At 49.4% G+C, this 22,416-nt stretch overlaps 3 protein-coding genes across 10 annotated transcripts in view; 1 reads left to right on the forward strand and 2 right to left on the reverse strand.

Annotated features, from left to right (window-relative positions):
• Positions 1-1,577, forward strand: part of Ppara (peroxisome proliferator activated receptor alpha) — a 63,751-nt gene extending 62,174 nt beyond the window's left edge. For all 6 annotated transcript variants that reach the window (XM_032919067.1, XM_032919076.1, XM_032919060.1 and 3 more), the window contains one exon: positions 862-1,577. In XM_032919067.1, the coding sequence (XP_032774958.1) occupies positions 862-1,109 (248 nt within the window). In that variant the 3' untranslated portion in view covers positions 1,110-1,577. The remainder of the gene's footprint in view (positions 1-861) is intronic.
• Positions 1,578-2,430: 853 nt separating this feature from the next.
• Positions 2,431-11,494, reverse strand: Cdpf1 (cysteine rich DPF motif domain containing 1). 3 transcript variants are annotated; one of them, XM_032919112.1, is made up of 5 exons: positions 10,801-11,038; positions 9,346-9,458; positions 8,433-8,544; positions 7,497-7,726; positions 2,431-2,804 (listed from the first exon to the last, which is right to left on the reverse strand). In XM_032919112.1, exons 2-5 carry the CDS (start codon positions 9,415-9,417, stop codon positions 2,622-2,624), a joined length of 597 nt encoding a protein of 198 aa, XP_032775003.1. In that variant the 5' UTR covers positions 9,418-9,458; positions 10,801-11,038; the 3' UTR covers positions 2,431-2,621. The 3 variants fall into 3 exon arrangements, with proteins under 3 accessions (XP_032775003.1, XP_032775010.1, XP_032775017.1); XM_032919119.1 differs by lacking the exon at positions 2,431-2,804 and adding an exon at positions 11,150-11,494 and having other exon boundaries at positions 7,159-7,726; positions 10,801-10,916; XM_032919126.1 differs by lacking the exons at positions 2,431-2,804; positions 10,801-11,038 and adding an exon at positions 10,512-10,778 and having other exon boundaries at positions 7,159-7,726.
• A 2,888-nt stretch (positions 11,495-14,382) lies between these two features.
• Positions 14,383-21,582, reverse strand: Pkdrej (polycystin family receptor for egg jelly). The gene has a single exon (XM_032890903.1). It carries the CDS (start codon positions 21,556-21,558, stop codon positions 15,175-15,177), a length of 6,384 nt encoding a protein of 2,127 aa, XP_032746794.1. The 5' UTR covers positions 21,559-21,582; the 3' UTR covers positions 14,383-15,174.
• Positions 21,583-22,416: the final 834 nt, after the last annotated feature.

Genomic DNA, 22,416 nt, shown 5'->3' on the forward strand with positions numbered 1-22,416 from the left:
ACAAAACTAAACACTACATCATGAGCAGCTTTTAAGCCCTAGTTATTTATGGATGGATGGATGGATGGATGGATGGATGGATGGATGGATGGATGGACGGACGGACGGACAGGGACCTGAGACTGTGGACCTGAGACTATACCAGGAAGGCCACCTAGTGTGAGTATTGGTACTTCCTGCTATGTCCTCTCTGGACTCCAGAGGATCCTTGGTATACTGTCCAGCTCTGGTCATCTCTCTGTCTGCTTTCCACCTGGGCATTATCAAAAGGCATCAATAATGTTACCTTAAGACAGAGCCTGGGGCGGGGGTGCCTCACACCTTTAATCCCAGGACTCAGAAGGCAGAGTCAGGCAGATCTCTATGAGTTCGAGGCCAACTGGGTCTACAAAATGAGTTTCAGGACAGCCAGGGTTACACAGAGAAACTCTGTCTTAAACAAATAAACAAACAAACAAACAAATAAATGAAAGAAAAAAAACTTGTTGATCTTGTCACACCCCTTAGCTGCTGATGGGAAGAGGAATACACAACTTTCACACCGGAAGAAGCACTCTGTTTCCTACAGAGATGTGGTGTGGTTTGAGGATTGCCAGACAAATCCAAAAGCAGGGGCCGCACCGTAAGGGGGAGTGGGGCAGGACTATGGGCTGGTCCTGTGAATAGCTAGGAGTGTCAGTCATGTCTGTACCCACCAGAGGCGGTGACGGTGGGAAAGTCTGACCTCTGCTCTGGCTGCCACGTGGAGGTCACTCAGTGCCTTCTCAGCAGGGCCAAACAAAGCAGCAACACTTGGCTCCTCCGCTGACAGGGACTCTCAGATGGCCACACTCAGACGTCTCTTTCTTCTTTTGAGCGTAGATCGGCCTGGCCTTCTAAACATAGGATACATTGAGAAGTTGCAGGAGGGGATTGTGCACGTGCTCAAGCTCCACCTGCAGAGCAACCATCCGGATGATACCTTTCTCTTCCCAAAACTCCTTCAAAAAATGGTGGACCTCCGGCAGCTGGTCACGGAGCATGCGCAGCTCGTGCAGGTCATCAAGAAGACCGAGTCAGACGCGGCGTTGCACCCACTGTTGCAGGAGATCTACAGAGACATGTACTGATTTTTCCTGGGATGGTAGGCCGTTGCCACTCTTCAGGGACCTCTGAGGTCTGCGGCCCCATACAGGAGAGCAGGGATTTGCACAGATGGCCTCCCTCCTTACCCTTGGAGATGAAGAGGGCTGAGCCTAGGCAATGCAGGCTCCTCCCACATCCTTACTTTCTGAATGAGCACTTCTAAGACTTCCTGCTACTGAAATGGTGGTGATCAGAGGCTAATAGGATTCAGACAATTACAGACAATGGCAGCCCCCCACCCCCAGTCTGATCTTAACTGGCCCAATGTTAATCATTGCACAGTACTCTACGTTGCATATATAATTTGCCATTAATTAACGGGTAACCTCAAAGTCCAAGCAGTCTAATTCTCTTCCTGCCGTCCTTCTGGCTGTGTGCAACGCTCGTAAATCTTGAAAACTAATCTGCACTTTTTTTTTTCTTTTCTTTTTTTCGGAGCTGGGGACCGAACCCAGGGCCTCGAGCTTGCTAGGCAAGTGCTCTACCACTGAGCTAAATCCCCAACCCCTAATCTGCACTTTTTAACCTTTAAAAAAGTCTACAAGTCAAGGTGTGGCCCAAGATTAGCCATTTAAACGTGGCAAAAAAAAAGTTTATTGGGAAGACTTCACTTGTGTTTCCTGGCTCTAAGAAAGAGAGGTGGCTTCTGAGAACATTCGAGAAAAGTTTGATAAGCTATCCCACCATTCTCCTGTGATCTCACTGTTCTAGAGGGTACAACTAACTCATGTGGTGGGGGACATTTTCAGATTTGTATAGAAGATGCCCAGAAAGTTCCATCTCAAGAAGCCTCAGAAGTCTTCAGCTAGTGTCTGTTAGACAAAGGCAGGATGAGCCCTGAGCGACAAATTCCGCAGCTCTGCTCATGTCAGACCCTCAGCCTGTGGTCATGGCAATATCAGAGGTAGATTCACAAAGATTTGTCCATGTTCCTCTAGCCCCTGCCCCCTTTGGCAGCTCCTTTAATACGACACTTTACTGCCTTTTAAAAACTCTCTTGGTGATGAGATGTGCTCTCTCTCTCTCTCTCTCTCTCTCTCTCTCTCTCTCTCTCTCTCTCTCTCTCTCTCTCTCTCTCTCTCTCTGGAGTAGAGAAAGTAAAAAGTGACTTCACTACCCAGGTCACCCTGGAGAACAAGAGACAAAGGTGTGATTTTCATTCAGCTTCTGTTTGTACCCAGCTGAAGAGCTCATAACACTTGTTAGTCTGTTGCTGCTGTTGTTGTTGTTCCTGTTGTTGTTGTTGCTGTTGTTGTTGTTGCTGTTGTTATTGTTTCAAGGAATTAGATGGTAAAGTCCCTCAGTCCTGTTGGGAGAGCAGTGCTGGCTACCTTCAAGAGAAACAGTTGCACAAAGGATTCTCAGACCTCATGGACCTGCCAGCACCTGCCTTCCCTCCAAGAGGGTGGCTGCATGTTTCAGATCAGGTTGTATCTTCTATGCTCCTGACCCATCTTTAGAAAACTTGACTCTTCTGAAGTCACCATTATTTGTTATTAAGGAATGATCCAGACGGACACTGCCAAGGAGTCGAGGACGTAGCTCAGTGGGTAGAAGGCTTGGTCCCTGTCACTGCTCTTTGCTGGCCATGGTGGTCGATGCCTGCAACCGCAGCAGGAGTCAGAGGTCACCTTCAGATACATAATTAAGTTTGATGCCAGTCTGTGCAGTGTGAGACCCTGTTTAAAAGAGAAAAAGATTGCTGCTGATAAAATGTTGGCATAATAAAAACACTAGAAGGAATAATAAGACCATGGCATGTCCAATAGGGAAAAGGGAAAATTGGCATCAAGACATGCTTTAAGATTTGCACCCTACTGATCTCCTTCCTTCTTCCCTCCCTCTTTCCTTCTCCCCTTCCTGTCTTCTGTCCTTCCTCAAACCCACGTGCCCCCTTTGTCGTCCCTCCTTGCTGCCAATCAAAGGCTCTGTTGGACAGCAGTTGCTGCAGGCAGTCTGCCCAGGGTCTTAGGAATCAGAGACAGAGCAAGTCATTTTCACATATGATCCCGGTGAGGGTAGAGCTCAGTCAGGGAGGAGCCAGCCTTTGTGTCACATGGCACATCCAATCCTCCATGCTTCCCACAGGGCTAGAGCTTGTCCTAGTTTGGAGAGTCAAAGGTTGGATCCCAGTGTCACGCCTCTTCTGTGCACAGGTCCCCTGTGAAGACAGGCTCCTGTTCTAATGAACCTTACACAAATGCAACTCCGGTTTAGGTGACCTTGGAAAGTGAGTTTTGAGTCGTGGGCTTTCGGAGTGGTCAAGCATTGTGTTTGAACTCACATAAAACTTGTGAAGAGTAGCCCCTAGCTGGATGCTTTCAGCATGGACCACAGAACTGACTGACAACTTCCACATCAGTCTGTATCTGAGCTGACACTCAGTCGTGTTCGTGAAGGTTTCGTTCTCCTGGAGCCTAGTAGGATTGCCAGTAAGCTATCCCCAGAGAAGCCAGGAAGGACCACAGTGGCCTTAGCCTCAAAGTCACTGACTTTGAGAAGCCTCCTTTGTGGGAAGGATATTCACAATGTAGCCACATGGTGCTAGGACCTTTCAGGTCACCTAATCAGATTTCCCAAGGTGTCAGTAGTCCACAGCATGCCAGGTTAAATGCCGTGGCACATTTAGGAACCGAGAGAGTGGGCAGCTGTGGTCTGCAAGGTGTGTCAGCGGCATCAGCCAGCAGCCCAATCAAAGATGCCACCTTGGCTCAGGGAGCTCTAGAGCAGGGTTGCAAAGCCACTTCCCAGCTCTCATGGCAAAATCTTAGTGCCAGACTCCTTGGAGACCGATGGGGACCAAGCAGCCTTGGTGTCCCTCTTCCCTCCCTCCAGATGTCTTCAAGAGGCTGTGACCTAATGAAGTCACATTCGCTGTTTAGGGGAGTCTTAAAGATACGCATGTGCAAAATTTAGTCATCGACTGGACTAAGGGCTCTCACGACTTCCTCTATGATCCTGTCTGCAGGGGCCACTCCAGCCCCTCCCTCCATGACACCTCTGCTGCGCTTACCCAGAAAAGGTTCCTTGAAACAGACCTTCAGAAAAACATGGCCCTTGGGCTCCTCTACACTCAGCTTGCATCTGATTCTAAATATGTCTCACCTTGAGCCTTTATCTAACACACTGTGACACTGGGAGCTTTGGACAGTCAGCAGCCAGATGCATGGAGGAAGGGGATTTTTTTGTCCTGCATCAGTTTGAAAATGACTTGCTGAACTCCAGTTTAAAGTTTTTCTGGTGTCCCCTGAGATTAAGTAGCCTTTGGCCCCAGGGCCACCTACAGCCAAAAAGCTCGCTGCCTTCACTGTGTCTCTCTTTAACCTGTGTGGCCTTTCAAAATGAGTTTCCACTAGGAAAATGCAGCGACTCCCTACAGCTGCTCAACCAGCATTTTCCTAACGGGTTTAAGTTCCTGTTCTCACCCCTCTAGTAGGTCCTGTTCTCCTTCCAGAGCCCCTGGAAGGCTGAGAACAGGAACCTAGACCCTTCTTCCAGTAGATAGCACCAGTGTGGCAGCCATCTTGGTTTCCTGCTGAGCCGCCAGACACCATTCTGTGCCCGGTCCACATTTGTATGGCTGACTCCCAAGACCAGAGGAGGTTAAGAATATCAGATCAAGAGCCTGACTCAGGCTGACCTTTGCTTCATCGAAAAACACTAAAATCTGCATGGAGAGGCTTTGGTTTAAATAAGTGGACCACATTCCTCACTGAGACTCCTCTGAGGAATGTGTTGGCATCTCTGGTTTTACTTCAGTGGAGTGGCTCAAGAAAAGGTGTGTGGTCCCTAATCAGGCCTATATCACCAGCCTGAGACCCCTGAGGACATTTTCTCAACATCAGACCTCAGCCTGTTGCTTTCCTCCCCAAAGGGAACTTTAGTCAGGGAGGGTGGTTGCATCGAGAGAAGCACCTTTTGGAAAATCCTGTGCCAACCAGAAGTGGGCCAAACTGTGCACAGGTCAGTGTCAAGTCTTCACCAAGCAGCTGAGAGCACCTGACACCTTAGGGGTGATCAGGTAGTATTGTTGGCAAAAGGCAAGGAGAAGCACCATTTTAGGTCATAGCAACAGGGCTGTTTTATTGTCTTTTTATTTAAAAAGTTTGCCAGTTGGGGTCAAATAGGAAAACCCTGCAGTTCTCTGTGGAGAGGGAGAAATAACACTCTCCTCCTCTCTCACCTCTTCCTCCAACCCAATCTCAGCTGCAAATCCATTTATTCGGTGAAGACAGATGCTTCAACCCTGGGTCACAGGTCACCCTGGCAGTGGTGAGGGCAGAGCAGAGGTAGGTGACCCTCGGTAGGTGACCCTCGGGGTCCTTGGCCGGCAGAGGGCACTGGGGCATCTTCCCCAGGCCCCTGGGACTCAGCAGTGCTTCAAGTCACACACAGAGCCTGGATTCAGGCCCTGAAGACCAGGGGGTGGTTGACCCTTTCCTGGTAAAATTACTTTGGGAAATTTCACTTTAAAAATAAAAAAGGCACAGCTAGCTCTTTTGTCAAGCCTGAAACTAAATGTACCTCACAACAGATGAGCGCCACTTGGCACCCTTTCTAGGAAGACATCAGTATTATCCACGTTAAGTGTCACGATGCTTTCTGCACTGAATGAAAAAAAAAAGTATCTTCATAGCTCTCTCTTAAATACTGTGATTTCTGTTTGTTTTGTTTTAACACTCTGATACAATTCGTTGACTAGCTTGTGACAGTGTGTCTAATCACCAACACCTGGACTCTTCTAAGTCAGGGTTCAGTACAGCGTATGTTCAGAGCTGGACACAGCGAGCAAGTGAGCGAGGGGAAGCCCAAATAGACAACTGCAGAGAGCTGCCCAGGGGTGTGCACCCCTTACCTGTCACTGCCCCTGAGCTGTGCACACGATCTCCTCCCAAGGTGTGAATCTGCTCTGTTAGTCACTTTGAAAAAAACAAAACAAAACAAAACAAAACAAAACAAAACAAATGCGAGCCAATCTGTTTATATCTCTCTCTGCCAGCTTGGTTTTCCTGAACCCTGGCTGGAAATACCAACCTTACATCAGTGTTTCAAGGCTACAGAGTAGGCCTGTTGGATTAATAGCTCTCCACTGAAAATTGTTAGCTGTGAATTATTACCAAAGAACTGTAGCGATCTGAGCTGTTCCATTGAGTCTCCGTGTCATTTCCCATGTCCTGGCCACATTTCTTCTTGGCAATGTCTTCCTAACTCCCTACAAGGTATACAACGGCACCATCACATTGGAACCCTAGGGGAGAGGGTCTGACAGACACACAGGAGGACACGCACATTTCCAAAGCAAGGTCTGAGACCTGCTTCCTGCCACCTACTCACTACTGTCCTTGGTGCCATCCTCTCAGACCTGGGGGCTTGCAGCCCTTCACCCCTGTGATACTAACAGGCCTGAATAAGAATTGTCGAGCCGCTACCATCATCCTCACACACACCCCAACCCCCAGCTTGTTGTGGATACACGGCTCGCCAGGACATCAGGAATCAGGGTGAACACAGAAGGGCAAATAGAATTTTCTAGTCACATGAGCTGATTGGTTCCGGGCAATTAGAAAATGGCTATAACTTAATCTTAATTTAAAAAAAAAAAAAATCGAGTCTTCGTTTTCTCCGTAGGAGACCGAACTGACTGTATGCATTGATTTATATCCTGAATTTATGGGAACCTGTATGTTTGGAACATCCTACTGTAAGCTGAGGAATGTAAAGAGTTAATTTCAGGGTACAGTTTTGCCTTAATGGTTTTAAAAATAAATAAACTATTTTTAAAAATTAAGTTGGTTCATTTTCTTATCTTTTTTTTTCTTTTTTTTTTTTTTTTTCCAGAGCTGGGGATCAAACCCAGGGCCTTGCGCTTGCTAGGCAAGTGCTCTACCACTGAGCTAAATCCCCAACCCCAAGTTGGTTCATTTTCAATGATGCTGGGATGTAGCCGGTTTGCACAGACCAAGCCCCATAGACTAGCCCCGACAGGGGATACACTGAGTGTCCAAGAGTCAGTGAAAAGGTTACTCAAAGCAATAGCTTATCCTTCGGGTTTTTAATTATAAATATGATACAGAGTCAAGGTTTAAATCATGTCCAAGGCGGTTATAGAGGATGTGACATAACCCTTGCATACCCTCTGTCCCTCAGAGGCTGATTTCCCTAGATGACAGATGATGTCACTGTGTTATGTGGAAGTCTGGAGTGAAGCCTGCATGTACATCTACAGGAAGTGTCTACCAGCTGTCAAATGGAGGCCCCTCTCCCTCACTCCTGGCCTCCACTAGCGGCCAGGTCTGGAGCTCCAGCTGGCTACACTCCTGCTGTCTGTCCTCAGTCTTGGCCAGTTCCTCAGTTCCTGAGGCTGCACGTACCCCACACAGTTCAGAGAAGACCAGATACACAGCTCCCAGCTGGAATCCGGGCCCAGCCCAGCCCAATGCTTCACAGGAGGCTGTGCCCCTGCCAGTCAGGGACGGCTGGAGTGCTTCTTGCTGGCACCCTTTCTCTTCTCCACATCCTGCTGGATTTCCTGAGGGAAAGCACTGATATTCTCCTGAACACAGGGGAGGCAGACCCTCTTGGAGTAAAACAGGCTGCATTCCTGTGAGAGAAAAAGAGGGCTGGAACATTGAGGGATTCAGCCATGCCTCTCCCGGGTAAAACCCCTCCCCCCACCTGAGGTGCAGGGAGAGGCAACAACCTGAGCAAGTCAGGAGGGCCAAGGGCTGGCAGGGTAGCCATCCCACCTGAAGTTCTGAGGAGCTACCCCTTGCAATGAAGATAACCTCACTAACCATGTATTGTTTAATTCAAGAGAAGGGAAGATGTCTATTAATCTTGGGGCAACCCCTATTACTTCTGCTTGCCAACTGCAGCCCAAATCCAAGGAGCAGCCCTTGAGGCCCCTCAGAGGCGGAACCCAGCCTGCCCACCTTTCCTGTTGAGCCCAAACACTCCCTCCACAGTTTTCCCTTCGACTGGTGGGACCTGAGGCTCCTGCCATCCCATACATCAGCCAGACAGCAAAGAGAAGTGACAGCTGTTGGGCATGACCCATGGCAAGCCCCGCTTGTGGACACTGGACCTGCAGCAGGTGCTCAGGAGTTCTCAGACCCCTGGACTACTCTGAGGCCCAACTGCTTAAAGTCTCTCTACTCACCCCGGGCTGAGACCCTCTAGCTGGCCCTCACTGGCCCCTTCTCTTTGTGCTTGTCACCTGAGAACCCCCACCCTCTCTCTAGCTGGTGATCAGGGGGTTCCCAGATCTGCGGGGCAAAAAAAACCAGGAAGCCCCCAGGTGTACCCACCGGGCCCACACACACCAGCCTGCTGCACACACTGCACCGAGAACCGAGAATCAGAAACCTGGCCTTGTCTGAGGAGAAGGGATCCTTCATGATGTAGCTCTCCTCCAGGAGGCTGTAGGGAGAAGGGATGCTCAATTGTGAGCCATGGGAGGGCTGCAGCAGCAGCAGGAGCCTCAGCAGAGGCGAACTAGTTTACCTGTACAGTACGGTAATAGCAGAAAGGCTGGCACCCGGAGGACAGCTGGGAACTGAAACGTGACCCTGACTCAGCTCTGCAAGGTTCAGTGGAGGCCTCTCGGTCAACCCCAGAGCAGGCAGGATTCACCAGGTGGCCTCGTGAATTTAGCAAAGGACAGTCTTCTCTGTCACACGCACATCAGAATGAGAGCAACTGAGTGCCATAATCCAGGGAAGCAAAGAAATTGAGCCTGGTCCCATGCTGCTCTGTCACAAGTCTAGGACGAGCCAGCTTTCTCACATGCTGCTTCGTGAAGGCTGAGCCACAATCCAATAAACAAGCTTGGAACCACCTCTGCCCACAACCTGCATGAAGCAGACCCTTGGGAAGTTGGTCCTGAGGAACCACTGGGTACCCACCCAGACCAGAAGGGACAGCACAGGGCACAGCCCCACATGAAAAAGCCACCACGTTCCTCCATTACAGTTTGGCCTAGGCCACAAGGCTTCCAGCTCACAGAACAAGTCCCTAACTCTCAGCTGCATCCACAGGGAAGACAGAGAGTCCTCGGAGAGTTAAAAAGATTTCCACCCTTGCCTGGGGCTTCCTTGGGACATGTCTGAGGCATTCAGAACAAGGGCAGGGACACTCAAACCAGGTGTCACACTCCACATAGTACCTGCTGAGTAACACTGGACAGGGTCTCCTGTGCACTGGCCCAGGATGCATACTCACACAACAGCCTGGGTGTCTGGGGGCTTCTGCCCGACATAGCTGTAAGGAGCTGTTAAGGCACAAAGCTGGCATTTAAACATGCCCAGGGGGTGGGGCTCTGCCTCAGATGCCATCTGCAAGACCAAGAGATAGGGGTGTCACCATGGGAACCAAAGAACCACTTAAACTCTCTCTGCCTGCTGTTCATATCTCACCCACAAAACGTGAGCACCCTTGACTAGGAAGCTCAGAGCTAGTAATACTGATCAACGTTACACAGGATCGTTAGGCGCACAAGATTGATTGTGCCTAGCCTGGGCTACAGTGAAATGAGAGTATGATTTACATCCCCACATACTTAAAACTGGATAATCTTTCTTTTTTATTTACATTTAGTTATTTGGGGAGAGGGTTGTTCATCCACAGAAGTCGTGGATCCGTCAGGGGACACCTTGTAGACATTCTCTCCTACCACCATCTAGGTCCTGGGGATTAATCTTGGGCTGTCAGCTTTGGCAGCTAATGTCTAACCCCTGAGCCATCTTGCCAGCCGTAACTTTTAATTATATCCTTATTGACTGACTTTGCTTTGCATAGGTATGCCATATGCCACAGTACCAATGTGGAGTCAGTTCTCCCCTTTCACCATGTGAGATCGGGAGAGCAAACTGAGGTGAGGCCTGGCACCAGGCACCTCTACCTGCCAGGTCATCTCACCAGCCCCAATGTGGACAATTTCTATAGACTATCTTCAAGTTCGGTGGCTTTGTTCACATCAGCTGACAGTCCCCTTGAAGACATTCTTCCTCTCCGTTTTCCCACTACTAATTCTCTATCTGCTGAAATCCCCATCTGTGTATGCACGCTCTATGTCTTTTCCACTAGCATGTTCAACGTGTTAACCGTGCTTGCTTTAACGCCCCCATCCGATAGGTCTGTGTAACATCTGTGCTGCATGTGGTTCTGTGCCTTTTGCTTATTTTGACCCTTGGCAGCAAGGCTGTTTCTTTGCTCTTCCTTGTGTCTCAATCTGATTTATAAACTAGGATTTCTTGGTAAGGCGGTAAAAAGGTAAAAAGCAGCATTTAGGACAAGGAACGGACATGTATGTTTGACGCTGAATCAACCCAGTAACTGAGGTAGGTTTGAATTTCCTGGTTCTTCTGCTACACTGGTTATGCATTTACCTGTGCTTAGGAGTATTCCCTTCTCAGATACTATTTAAGGACAGATTCATGTGCCCCCTGCCGCTTCCCTTCACTGGATGTAAGAATCTTCTCTTGCTGTAGAGCACACTTTCCTGCCCTACCCAAGCAGTCTGAAAGTTTGGTTACCCTTGGAAGGCACAGCAACCAGAGTCTTCCCCGGGTCAGTTTACAGGAAAGTTTTGAAGACTTCAGTTCTGCCTTCAGTCTTACCCACCAGCACCCAGTGCATGCTGGTGAAAAGCCCACGGTGGGTGTTTCTGTCGCTCACCGGGGAGGTTGGGGTGGGGAGACGATTTTGATGGCACTCCTCTTACATTCAAGGTCTTGGAAGCCCCACCTCTCCGCAAATTGTAGGATCGGTGGTCTGGCGGCAACAGCAGCTGTCTGATGAGTTCGAGAAAACACGATTCTTAAGATTTTTATCGAGCTGTATCGGCATTCCTACTAGCCTTTCAAAGTTCCTATCAGCAGCCCCGGCCCCAGCTGCGCCCTCCTCTAACACTTTGCGACCTACAGAACAAGCTTTGGAGCCAGAAGGAGCATATGCGCGCCTTGGAAACTGACAGATGTACCGAATGACGTCTAAAACTGAAATCCTACTCTGGGTGTGCGCGAACCTAGCTAGTGGTATCTTAATTCGCATGTCACAGGTCCTTGCCGAGGCTACTGGGCGCGCTGCCCTTGCAGCAGGTGACAGTCAGGAGACAATCCCAGGACAGCGCGGCTCCGAAGGGCCTCCTCCTCCTCCCGCTCAGAGTCTCCCCAGGTCATCAGGGCTCCGCTGCACCACGGACCGAGCCATCCACCAGCCACCCGCGCACAGCCCTCCCCGCGCTCTAAGCGGGGTATCTAACGCCTCCCCTCGGCTTCCAGAGGCAGCTAGGCCAGACCCAGCGAGCCGGGGCGTGGAGGGAACACAGTCCAGCTCGCTACGCATGTTCCAGCGCCACACGGTCCAGGGGCACTCACCACCTCCCCGCCGAGAGCCCCAGAGCGCCTGCGTGGCCCGCCCACAGTACTAGTTCCGCTTTGCTGCGCCTGCGCAGCTCCGCCCTCGATCGCTGATGCTCTGCCCTCGATCCAGGGTGTTTGTGCAGCCCCGCCCGATGCTCCACTGTCGCACTGCCCTTTCCGGGGGTTTTCCACGCAGCGCCTAAGCCGCTGGTCCCCGCCTCTGTGAGCAAGATAAGCCTAAAGAGCGTCCTTGTCAGGGTAGAGCTGTACTTGTCGCTTACGTTTCCGCTGCTAGCTTATAGTGATTGTGGATCGCGGCTTGAGAGCTGTCTGGGCTTCTTTAGGAAAAAAAGCATACTGATGACCAAAAAATAAAAAAATAAAAATCCTATTCTACCTAAATCTTGCCTGGTGAACCAGTGAATTTATTGGGGTTATTTTCTGGGCTAACGGACTCAGGTAACTGCAACATTGAAAAGCACACCCAGTGGGGGCGATGACTTTAAGAGCTGTCACTGGACTCTATCTGCAGACTTGGAGGTAGTTCCACCTGACTCCAGCAGCAGTTGCTTACTGTTTGGGGAAAGGGGCTTTATGGATATTCTTAAGTTAAAAGTCTGGTGAGCTTTCTGATTTTTGTACGTCCTGATCTGCCTCCAGGAGAGAATGTTTCCATCTAGAGGAAAGGGCTATGTAACTGTTTTACCCGTCCTGGTTAGTGTACCCTGAACCTTGGAAGGCCTTACATAGAAGTCTGATTATTTTCTTACATTTATGGCTGGGTATTGGGCTGCTATGCCATAGAGATAGGCATTTATTCGCAGTTATTTGACTGGTTTATGTGACAGTAACTACCACAAACGGAAAAAACAAATTTTTTTTCCCCTCCACACCTGAAGCTGATAGCAACGGTAATCAGGTTAAGAAATACAAGTATTTAGAAAGCATGTCTGTTCGTTTAACAAAACAATAACACTACTGCTCCCACTGGACAAGTTTTGGTTTTTTTGAGCAGGTTTATAATGCCAAACATGCGTTCTCTCCTGTGAAGCCTCAAATCCAATGAGAAAGTATTGTCTACATCCATACCGGTTTATACTGGTTTCCCACTATTGCACCAGCAGACTTGCTTTGCCTGGCATGGTCATGTATTAGAACCTGTAACTAAATACGATCATTGGTACTAATTCTCCTTCAGCAGCCTAGACTCTCCCATCAGTTTTAGCCTGATTTCTCCATATCCTGCACTATATGAGTATTCTCATTTAACTTTGACATGCAGCCAACAACAGTGGGAATCACCTTTCTGGTTTCTGGGACTTAAAGGGTTTTCTTGACTAGCAACTCAGAGGGTCATAACCTGCCTTTAACAGTGTGGCATTTTCTTTCTTTCTTTTACTTTTTTTTTTTTTTAAGATTTATTTGTTCGTGTGAGTACACATGTCACTGTCTTAGACATACCAAAAGAGAGCATCAGATCCCATTACAGATGGTTGTGAGCCACCCTGTGGTTGCTGGGAATTGAACTCAGGAATCATAGAAGAGTAGTCAGTGCTCTTAACCTCTGAGCCATCTCTCCAGCCCCCTGGGGGGATTTTCTTTCAACAGCCTTACAGCTTTTTCCACCCGTTCAAGATGCACTCTTCACTACTGTCTTGGTGTTCTTCCAGATCCATCTCCAAAGCTCCAAGAGAGTGGTGAGCACTGCATCAAATGTGGGATTAAATTCTCTTACAGAAGAGGGGCAGAACCTCTGAGTACCCACTACTATCAGATCCAAGCCAAGTGCTGGTTGAACTAGAGATTAAGCAGCAAGAGGGGATTCTATAACCAAGCCATTAGCAATGTTATTCAACACAAAACAAATGGATTACTGAGTGCTCGGCTCTCGGTGGAACATCCTTATCATCCCCACGCCCAACGAGGCTCAAGGAACATCTCGGAAGAAGGGATGGGGCATGTATGCAATGCTGTCTTCTGGACGTGTCATGGCCATAGGCCTCATGAGTTCACAGCAGCTGTGGTTACTAACACAAACCTACATGGACGGGGGAGGGACTCATGTGGCTCCACCCTATTGGAGGAGTTATTGTTGATTGATGGCTCTTGGGGAAAAAGAAATCATTTCTTTGGGGGTATGGTCACTGGTAAGTTGGTCATGGTCCTAAACCCATAAACTTTCAGGGCAGACTCCAGATGAAGAAGGAAAAGGAGTTGGGAAGAGGAAGTGTTGGGGAAATGCAGAAGGAGTAGATTTGAGATATATTGTATACTTGTATACAATTGTCCAAGAGCAAACTTTAAAATAAAGCCAACTGTGGTGGTGCAAGCCTTTAATCCCAGCACTGGGGAAGCAGAGGCAGACAGATCTCTGTGAGTTCAGTGCTACTCTGGTCTACATAATGAGTTCCGAACCAACCAGAGCTACAGAGTGAGGTCCTGTTTCAAAAAAAAAAAGTGTATAATGTTATACAGGTGAGTCTTAAAAGCCTATCAAAGAGTCAGGTGGTGGTGGCACATGTCTTTAGTTCCCAGTATTCAGTAGGCAGAGGTAGGCAGATCTCTATGAGGCCAGCCTGCCTGGTCTACAGAGCAAGTCTGGTCCCAGGAAAGCCAGGGATACACAAAGAGAAGCCCTGTCTCAAAACAAACAAATAAACAAACAAAAATAAATCTCTTTTTTTTTAAAAAAAAAAAAAAGGTTATCAGAGGAGGCTGAAGTGGATATTGTGCAGTCACAGCCTCATCTGCGTGGTCTCCTTTTCTGGCCCTCAACTTTGAAGGCAGCCACAGATATGTCTTGATCCCTTACACAGAAAGCACTGCACAGGTCATAGAAGAAGTGGCGAATTTAATTCATATAAAACATAAAAGTGGCATCAACTTCAAGGCACCTGCTTCTGAGTAACAATGTAACAACTGTTAGCCCTTGTTCTTCTTAAACAGTAAACCACATTTCCTTAGTCCTAAATAATCCATCAAGTCATAAATACAATAACCAAATGCCAGAGTCATCAGACACATTGTTATATTCGGTACGTAGAATGTGTACCTTTGTGCACCTTTGTTGACAGCAGGTGCCTCTCTTGGCCATCAAATGTTACCAGGTGCATTAGTGACACACGGCCTCGGGGAGTCGAGTGGGACACTTCAGGTCCTTGTCCCCTGCTCTCCCCTCTCTGCATTCTCAAACTCTAAAGCAAGTTCTAGAGCATTCCCCACAGGACCTCTCCAGCCCTGGCCTGCAGGAGGACTGGAGAAGAGGCTTCCCAGGCACGGTCTGCAGAGGAGACTTACAGGGAGGCTGACCAGTCTGTTTCTGTTTAGAAGCTGCTGGGCTGTGGCTTCATCCATGGCAGGACCTTGCCAGCTCTTTCTCTTGAAGCTGGGTCTCAAAATGAGTGGCTGTCACTCTTCCACACTGCTGCGAGCTCCCACAAAAGGAGTGCTGCCTCTGAACCAGGAGTCACAGAATCCCATCTGGAGAGAATTCCACCTTACTGTCCTCTTCTCTCCCCTGACGCCTCTCTGTACATATGTTCTTGTTCCCAAAAGCAAGGCCCAGAGTGGGGATACGTCAGATGTGGAGGTGTGGAGGGCTGAGCCATCAGGCACCCTTTAGTCCCCCTGACAAACCTAAGTCATGTTTGGGGCACCCTTTGCTTGTGGCCCTTCCAACCGTCACCAATCAGACAACCAGATAAATCATTTTCTTCCCGTTGATATTTCTGGCCTTCAGCCCCAAGAACCGACGAGTATTCTTCTCCGGCTGCCCATACAGCATGTCTTCAAAGAAGTCAGATTGGTCTTTGTCTTGAGGTCCGGAGGTGAGAAAGTCAAACCCAGACTTTAGACTGTCGCACAGATAGGTTACAGCCTCGGCCTCGTCAGACGGCTCCTCATACACAGGCTGCTTCATCTCATCATAGGCCGACAGAATCACTACCTGAAACAAGTTGATGAAGATACAAATCATCACCAACATGAAAGATGACAGGAACAGGACCCCGAGGATCTTGTTGCCAGAAAACTCTGTGTTCTGAAAGGCTGACACGCAGTAGGAGAAGATGGTTTGGGTGGCATGGATCATGTTGCTGTAATTCCACTCATGCTGACCGAACACCAGGTACCCAAAAGCTACGTACATGAAGGAATATATAGACACCACCAAAGCCGTGTGGCAGATGCCAGGAAAGGCGGCCTGGATGGTCTTCTGAGCCAGACGCACGTTATAGAAGAATCTGGAATACCTAAGTGTCTTCAGTATGGTCAGAAACAACAGGAAAGCCAGGATGATCCTCATGAAGTGATCAACCCGAGAGACAGCGTGGAAGGGGACGAAGGCTTCGGGGTCAGTGTCGTAAAGCCGGACCAGTTTGGTGGCCAGGAGGTGCTTCTGGATGAAAAGCACTATCAGGAGAGCGAACATGCACTTGAGAGAGAAGTTGAGCAGGTTGTACATGCTTCTTATGTAGGAAGCTCTCTCGTGCATGATGATGTAACCCTCATCCACAACATAGGCACAGAAGAAAATAAGAATGGCTACATACAGGTAGATTTCTGCCGAAGAGCGGCTGTTGAAATCGGCCAGCGGGAAGGAGTACACGGAGAGGCTGGAGTTGACAACCCCTAAGGGAGAGACTTCGAATACAACCGAAATGCTACACATCAGACTGGTGTCTGGATTCAGAGTAGTCAGTTCCACAATCACGGCCCATGTCAGCTCATCAAGCCAACTCTTTCCCTCGAGTTCCTTGAGCCTCAGTGTGGAATTAAACATCTGCTGTTCTGGAAAGAAATAGAACGCATACCCTCCAGATCCATAGGTGTTTAATACGCCATAGGAATAATACACCCATTTCTTCCCCGGAGGCTTATAAGTAAAGCCATTGCTGGTTTTGTCTGTAGACCTCTTGCCAGCCTTATTCCACACACCAGGATAGTGTCTTGTGTCTTCTGGATCAATGCCATACTGTGGATGACAATGGAGTTCCCCTGCAATTCTGCTCTGTGCAAGCCTCTTGGCCAACAGACATGTCTTGTTGCTGGGTTTGGCCCTCACTTGTCTCATGAGTGGAAGGCCAAGGATTTTAGATGAGCTGTCCGGAAGGAATGTTGGGCTTTTGTCATTGTGTAACAAAGGTAGGAACACGCCGTTGAGCCACGCATAGATATCGCCCAGCTTCACCACCGTGGCAAGATCCATGGAGAACCGGTGGCGAACAAACTGGTTGTAGTAGAAGCTATCGTTGTGACGCAGGGGGAAAATGAGCAACAGGAGAAGGGTCAGGAATATGAAGTGGGTCGCAAGGTAGCTCAGGAACAAGAAGGACCTCTTCCTGATCCTGTTCTTCCGCCTGAATATTTGGATTTTGTCCTCGGTGATGGGCTGGTATATGCTCAAGCTTCGGATGTAGGCCATGTCCTCGTGGAGCTGCTCTGTCTCTTCTGGGGTCATCTTCAGCTCCTGCAGCCTGATTTCTGTGTAATGGTACTTGCTGGACCACGAGAGGTTCTTACAGTACTTGGGCCTGTGCATCCTGGTGCCTGACCTCAGTAGAATATGACACGGTTGGACAAGGAACACGGACTGACAGAAGGAACAGAACGACGCAAAGAGCCACTCTACTGACTTGTCATAGCCGTAAGTCAGGCCGTAAAATACAATAAAGAACGACGATACACCAGACGTGGCAAACACCAAAAACCAGGCTATATAAACACACCGCCTGGGCAGGATAATCTGGGTCTTTTTAACAGACCGAGTAGCGTGCAGTTGGATAGAGGAAGCTTTCGGAGGGACATCTTTGCTGTCTTCTAGGTTATTGTTACTGAAGTTCTTATTGGACGTCTGGGTGTCTGGGGCCTGTGAGGTTTTAGAGGCCTTGTTTGCATCCTTTTCCTCGGGAGCAGAGGCGCGGTTGGCAGCTTCACTAGTGAGAGTCTTCATTTCATGCTCATGCCATTTTTTTAACCGATCCTTCCAGGACAGACCTTCTTCTGACATCAGGGGGTGGTTCTGTGGTGCCACTTCGTCTGTATCCTCTTTAGGCTTCTTCTGGGAATAGGTGAAGAAAAAAGTTATCAATAACTGCACAGGGAATGTGATTAAGGCACTTTCGACCCCTATCACCATTGACCTGATGATATGCCCCTGTCTGGACTCTGGTTGCTTCGTTATATTCAGGTTAAAAAACATGATATTACAAACGAGAGAGCTTAGCAACATGGCCAGGCAGCAGGACAGCCTCCGGAGCCTGTTGAGCGGTTTGGGGACGATGTCCGTGAAAATGGAGAACCACATGTGGTTTTCCCCAAGCTTATCGTTCAGATCAATCATGAAGAAGTCTGTCTTTTTCAGAGACTCATCCGGGTGGGTGACTGGAAATGTGTCCTCCAGCTTGGTGTCCACCGAGAGCCACCTCCGGCACACAAACAGCCAAATGCGCTCGCTGAAGAGATTTTCCACTTTGACTCGACTTAGGTACCAGCTGGGTGCTTTGCCCGAATTGTCATGCCACACGTGGATGGAATGGATGTCCCCCAGGTCATTTTTTGTCGTTAGGAGGAAAGTGTTCCTACTTCCCCGGTATAGGGTTTGAAAATATGGATGAGTTAGACAGTGGGCGTCACTGGTACCCTCCGTTCCCATAAGCTGGATAAAAACATTGGCCTTGGTTCCAGACCCCCAGCGACTTCCAGTAAAGATGGTTACCAGGTAGCATATGGTATCAAAGGGATCATTATCCGTCAGTATTACCACATTGTCATGGAGGTATTGATCTATTACATCCCTGTGCAGGGCCCAGGAAGCCAGAATAACATACACGATCATTATGCAAAGCACAGCCAGGAGGGTCACAGGGTTCTGGGTAACATTACTAACGACCTGTAGCCTCAGATCCACAGGGTTAGGGACCACAAGGACCTTAGCAGTCACAAAGCGAATGTGCATATAATTGTAGGTCAGCTTTGTAGAAGTCAGCTGCCGCCGGCTCCGCCTTGCCTTCCTACAGATACAGTGTATGGTTTTCCACGTCGTCTTCTCACCCAGCACGCAGGTACTTTGACCCCAGTCACTCTGGATCCCGTACATGTCCAAACAGTGAACCATAAAGAGAGCAATCCTCACTAGCTTGTTAGTGGGCTTAAAGACAAAGCGAGAGGCCTGCAAGACCACCGATATGTTGTACTTGAATGAATGTCTGCGCTGAGCTATGGTTCGAAGCAGGGTTGATGACAGACAAACTACGCGGGCCTCCTTGACTGAACAGTTTGGGTCAAACAGGCCACTCCACTTGGCAATGGGAGGGATGTCATGAGGAACAAGAAAAATGGCCATTAGATTGGTGGGGATGAGCTGAATGCCTTCATAGACCAAGACCTCGAACAACACTGTCACGTTTGTGACAATGTGGATGAGTACCTCCCCAATCCCCCTGCCGTCCACCTCAAAGCTAATTCCACCTGTTGTCATCTTGGAGAACCCGGCACTTTTGATGCCTGGTCCCACTGTAAGGTTAAAACTGGAAGAGGTCAGATCTTTTCTGACCAGGTACACTTCTGCTGTGTCAGGTGCAATCTCTATGGCGTTGCCGTTGTCTGCAGCTCCCGTCATTCTGAACCCAACCACATCTGTAGAGATGTTTTCCGGGTAAGTCAGCCAAGGAAACGGATCGTCTACGAACTTGCAAAACATCACAGAAACCGGAGCCTTTGCGGGTAGCCCAGGAACCGTGCTTGTGTTCAGTGTCGCACGGAGGCAGTTTGAACAGCGCGACTCATTTCTGAAGGCCTGATGAACATTCCAGTTTTCAACTTTCTCCACATACATGTTAAAGTTGCTGGTCCTCAGAACAGTGGTTTTGCTTCCTGGCACCATGTTAGCCAGTATCATGTCTGATAATGATTGCACTATAAACAAAAGAGTTTCTGACGTGTGGTAGGTCTTAGCCAGCTTAAGAAGGTTAGACAGGCTGGTTAGGATGCCAGTGCATAGAATTTCAATCTGCTGGGAGTGAAGGTGCTTGTTTTTCTGCTGGTAGGCTTGCAGGGCTTGGTTTGCTTGCCTTAGCAATAAGGTGGTGGCCTCTGAAGTCGATTGACTGAAGTCCAAGGCTTTCTGGGTTAATTTGGTAACCACCATCACTGACTGACAAATTTCGTCCATTGTTCTCATAGCAAGCATGAAGGACTGGTTGACAAGGTACTCCAGGACGCGGGTTCTATCATCCCGGAGTTTGAGCTCCCATTTTATGTTATTGAAGACTGAAGTTACCACATAGACTAAGTAACCTGCGGGTAGCCAGTCCTGCTTCTGAAGCAAAGTGGACAAAGATGAGTTCAGTTGCGTGACGTTGAGCAGCTGTTGTACAACGTTCTTTGAGGAGTCCCTGACGGTAGGTGCCTTAACGGTGGCTTGCAAGGTCACTTGAGAGAAAGTCCCTAAGGAGTCATAGACCTGAGCATACAGCCTCAAATTGTAGTGATTTGTCGCCATACCAACGGGGAGAAAGAAGGCTGGTGTTGTAGGCTGTGTCCCCAAATACATAATGATCCCCAGTGTGTTCTCATCTACAGAACTGATTTCGCCAATGCTGTCCCGCTCAGAGACTATTACTTTATACGTAAGGGGAAGGTTCTTATCCTTAAAACCACTACATGCCACAGCGAATTTAGTAACCATGGAAATCCCACTAGCAGGATCAATGTTGCATTTGCCGACTTGAGGGCCCTGGTTAATGACCACGGGGTGTCTCAAGGTCATGATCACACCACTCCAAGATTTCAGAATCAGAGAAACCCAAAACCTGTTTTCCAAAAAATCCCTAAAGGCGAAAGCTTTCATGGACAAGTAAGCCCCATCCCTCCTGGTGACAGCTTGTCCTGCCCAGTCAAACATCACTTCCTTACCCATCCAAGACAAAATGGACCAGCTGTAGAAATCCTGACTGCCACAACTTGAGCAGTTCAGAAACAGAGAGAATCTATCTGAAACGGCTAAAGTGTGGCCACAGTTTTCAATGCATGAAATGTGGGCTTTGGGCTGAAGTCCTTGGAGCACGTGTACAGTTTTATCAGAAAATGCAGTCCTATTTTGCTTCTGCACCACCATTCTGAAGTAATACACACCATTGCCCCTAAGAGTCTCTGCTGGAATGGTTAGTACAGGGCCCACTGCCCAAGGCCAGTCCAGTGAATCCTGCTTTGGGTGACAGACATCCCGGTTGGTCACTAACATGTAGTTGTCACTATAGTATCTTGGATTTGTGGTACAGTACCAAAAAAAGATGAGTCCCTCTGTGGGAATGTCTGCCTCTGGGTCGTAGGACATGCTTCCATTGAGGATCAGTTCATCGGAGAATCTCACAGTTACTCTGGAGGCTCCAGGAAGGACAGCCTTCAGGGGGCGTTTTTTAACCCAAATGTAGATGATATCCGAGTCTGTCACCGTGGGCAAGACGGGGTCCCACCTGACGAGGGACAGCGTGAAGTTAAACACATACACCCCATAAGGCAGGGCATATTTGGGGATGTGGAGGAAGGAAACCTTAGTCACTTGGACATGTGGCAATTGCACAGGTCGGTTCCAGTCGGGAGTGTCGTTCACAGAGGCCACCGAAAAGTACAGCCAGGTCTTGCGAACGACCAAGGCATCAGGACAGTGCCAACGTATGGTGACATTGAGGGTGACTTCCTGGTCTCTGCTCAGGATGAGGGGAGTGTTCTGGTCCTTCCTGTTGATAATCTTCACTGGCTGTATGATACAGTTGGCCGTCTGGCAGGACACCGTAGCCTTGGCGGCTGCGGGATCGGAGGAATTGACTTTCAGGAGGACGCGCGCGGCTGCGCCCGAGGGACACCTACGGGGCAGCGTAGGGCTGGCGCGGCGCGGGACTGAGCGCGGGGACAGGCCACCGGTGCCACCGCCCCGGACGCTGCTCTCTGCGCCCTGCCCCAGCCCCGGGGCGCCCCTGAGCACGCCCGGCAGCCCGCGAGGGCCGGGTGGTGGCGGCTGGCTGCCCAGACCCAGGCCCAGGCCCAGGAGCAGCAGCGCGGGGCCCGGCCACATGGCTCCCCCCTAGGAGCTGCCGGGCCCGGGACGCAACGGCCGTGACGCTGGGCTGGGCCGCGAGCGTACTGGCAGGGGCTGGGCGCGCAGTCTGCCGCGGGGCAGTGGCAGCGAGCTCCGCCACTCCGGAATAAGGCAGTTCACCCGGGATGTGGGTTCCCGGGGTACTGTAGGAGACTCTCAGGGACAGTAGATTCCCAGGGCTAGTGAGTTTCAGGGACGGTGGGTCCCAAAAGGCAGTGAGTTCCCAGGAACAGTGGGGTCTCCGGGTCATCAAGGGTCTCAGGACCAAGGAGAACCACACACAAGGAGAGCGTGGGAAGTCACGGAACAGTGGGTTTCCAGGAAAGTGGGTCTGGGGATTCTCAGGACCAAGGAGGACTAGAGAGCAGCTAGAAGGAGAATGATCAAAGGACATTGGACCGGTAAGGACAGCAGCATCTCCAGGAAGGTAGATGCAAGGTAGGTCACTATGCACTGGGTGGCAGAGGGGCTCAAGACTGTTCCAGCCACCTCTTTCTTTCCATACTGTTGTAGGCTCCAGGATCAGGCCTTGCTAAATGAGGTTAATCCCGTGCTCCGCCCCCTCCCTCCTTTCTTCCTTTTAAAACTGGACACACCAAGAAAGCTTCTCAGCAGAAATTCCTCTCCCACGGGAAAACGGGTTCCAAAATAACGAAGTCAGGAGGGCCTTGCCAGCGCCTCAGCCTAGTCCGGGGATATCTGACACTTCGTTGTTTTTTGGTCTCTGTTTTGTTTTGTTGGTGGTGGTTTGTTGGTTTGGTTTGCTTTTCTTTTCCCTTCACTTTTAAATGTAATGCTTATTTATTTGTTTGCTTGTTTGTTTTAGACCGTGTC

This window comes from Rattus rattus, chromosome 1 (assembly GCF_011064425.1).
Source record: "Rattus rattus isolate New Zealand chromosome 1, Rrattus_CSIRO_v1, whole genome shotgun sequence".
In the NCBI taxonomy this organism is placed as follows: Eukaryota; Metazoa; Chordata; class Mammalia; order Rodentia; family Muridae; genus Rattus; species Rattus rattus.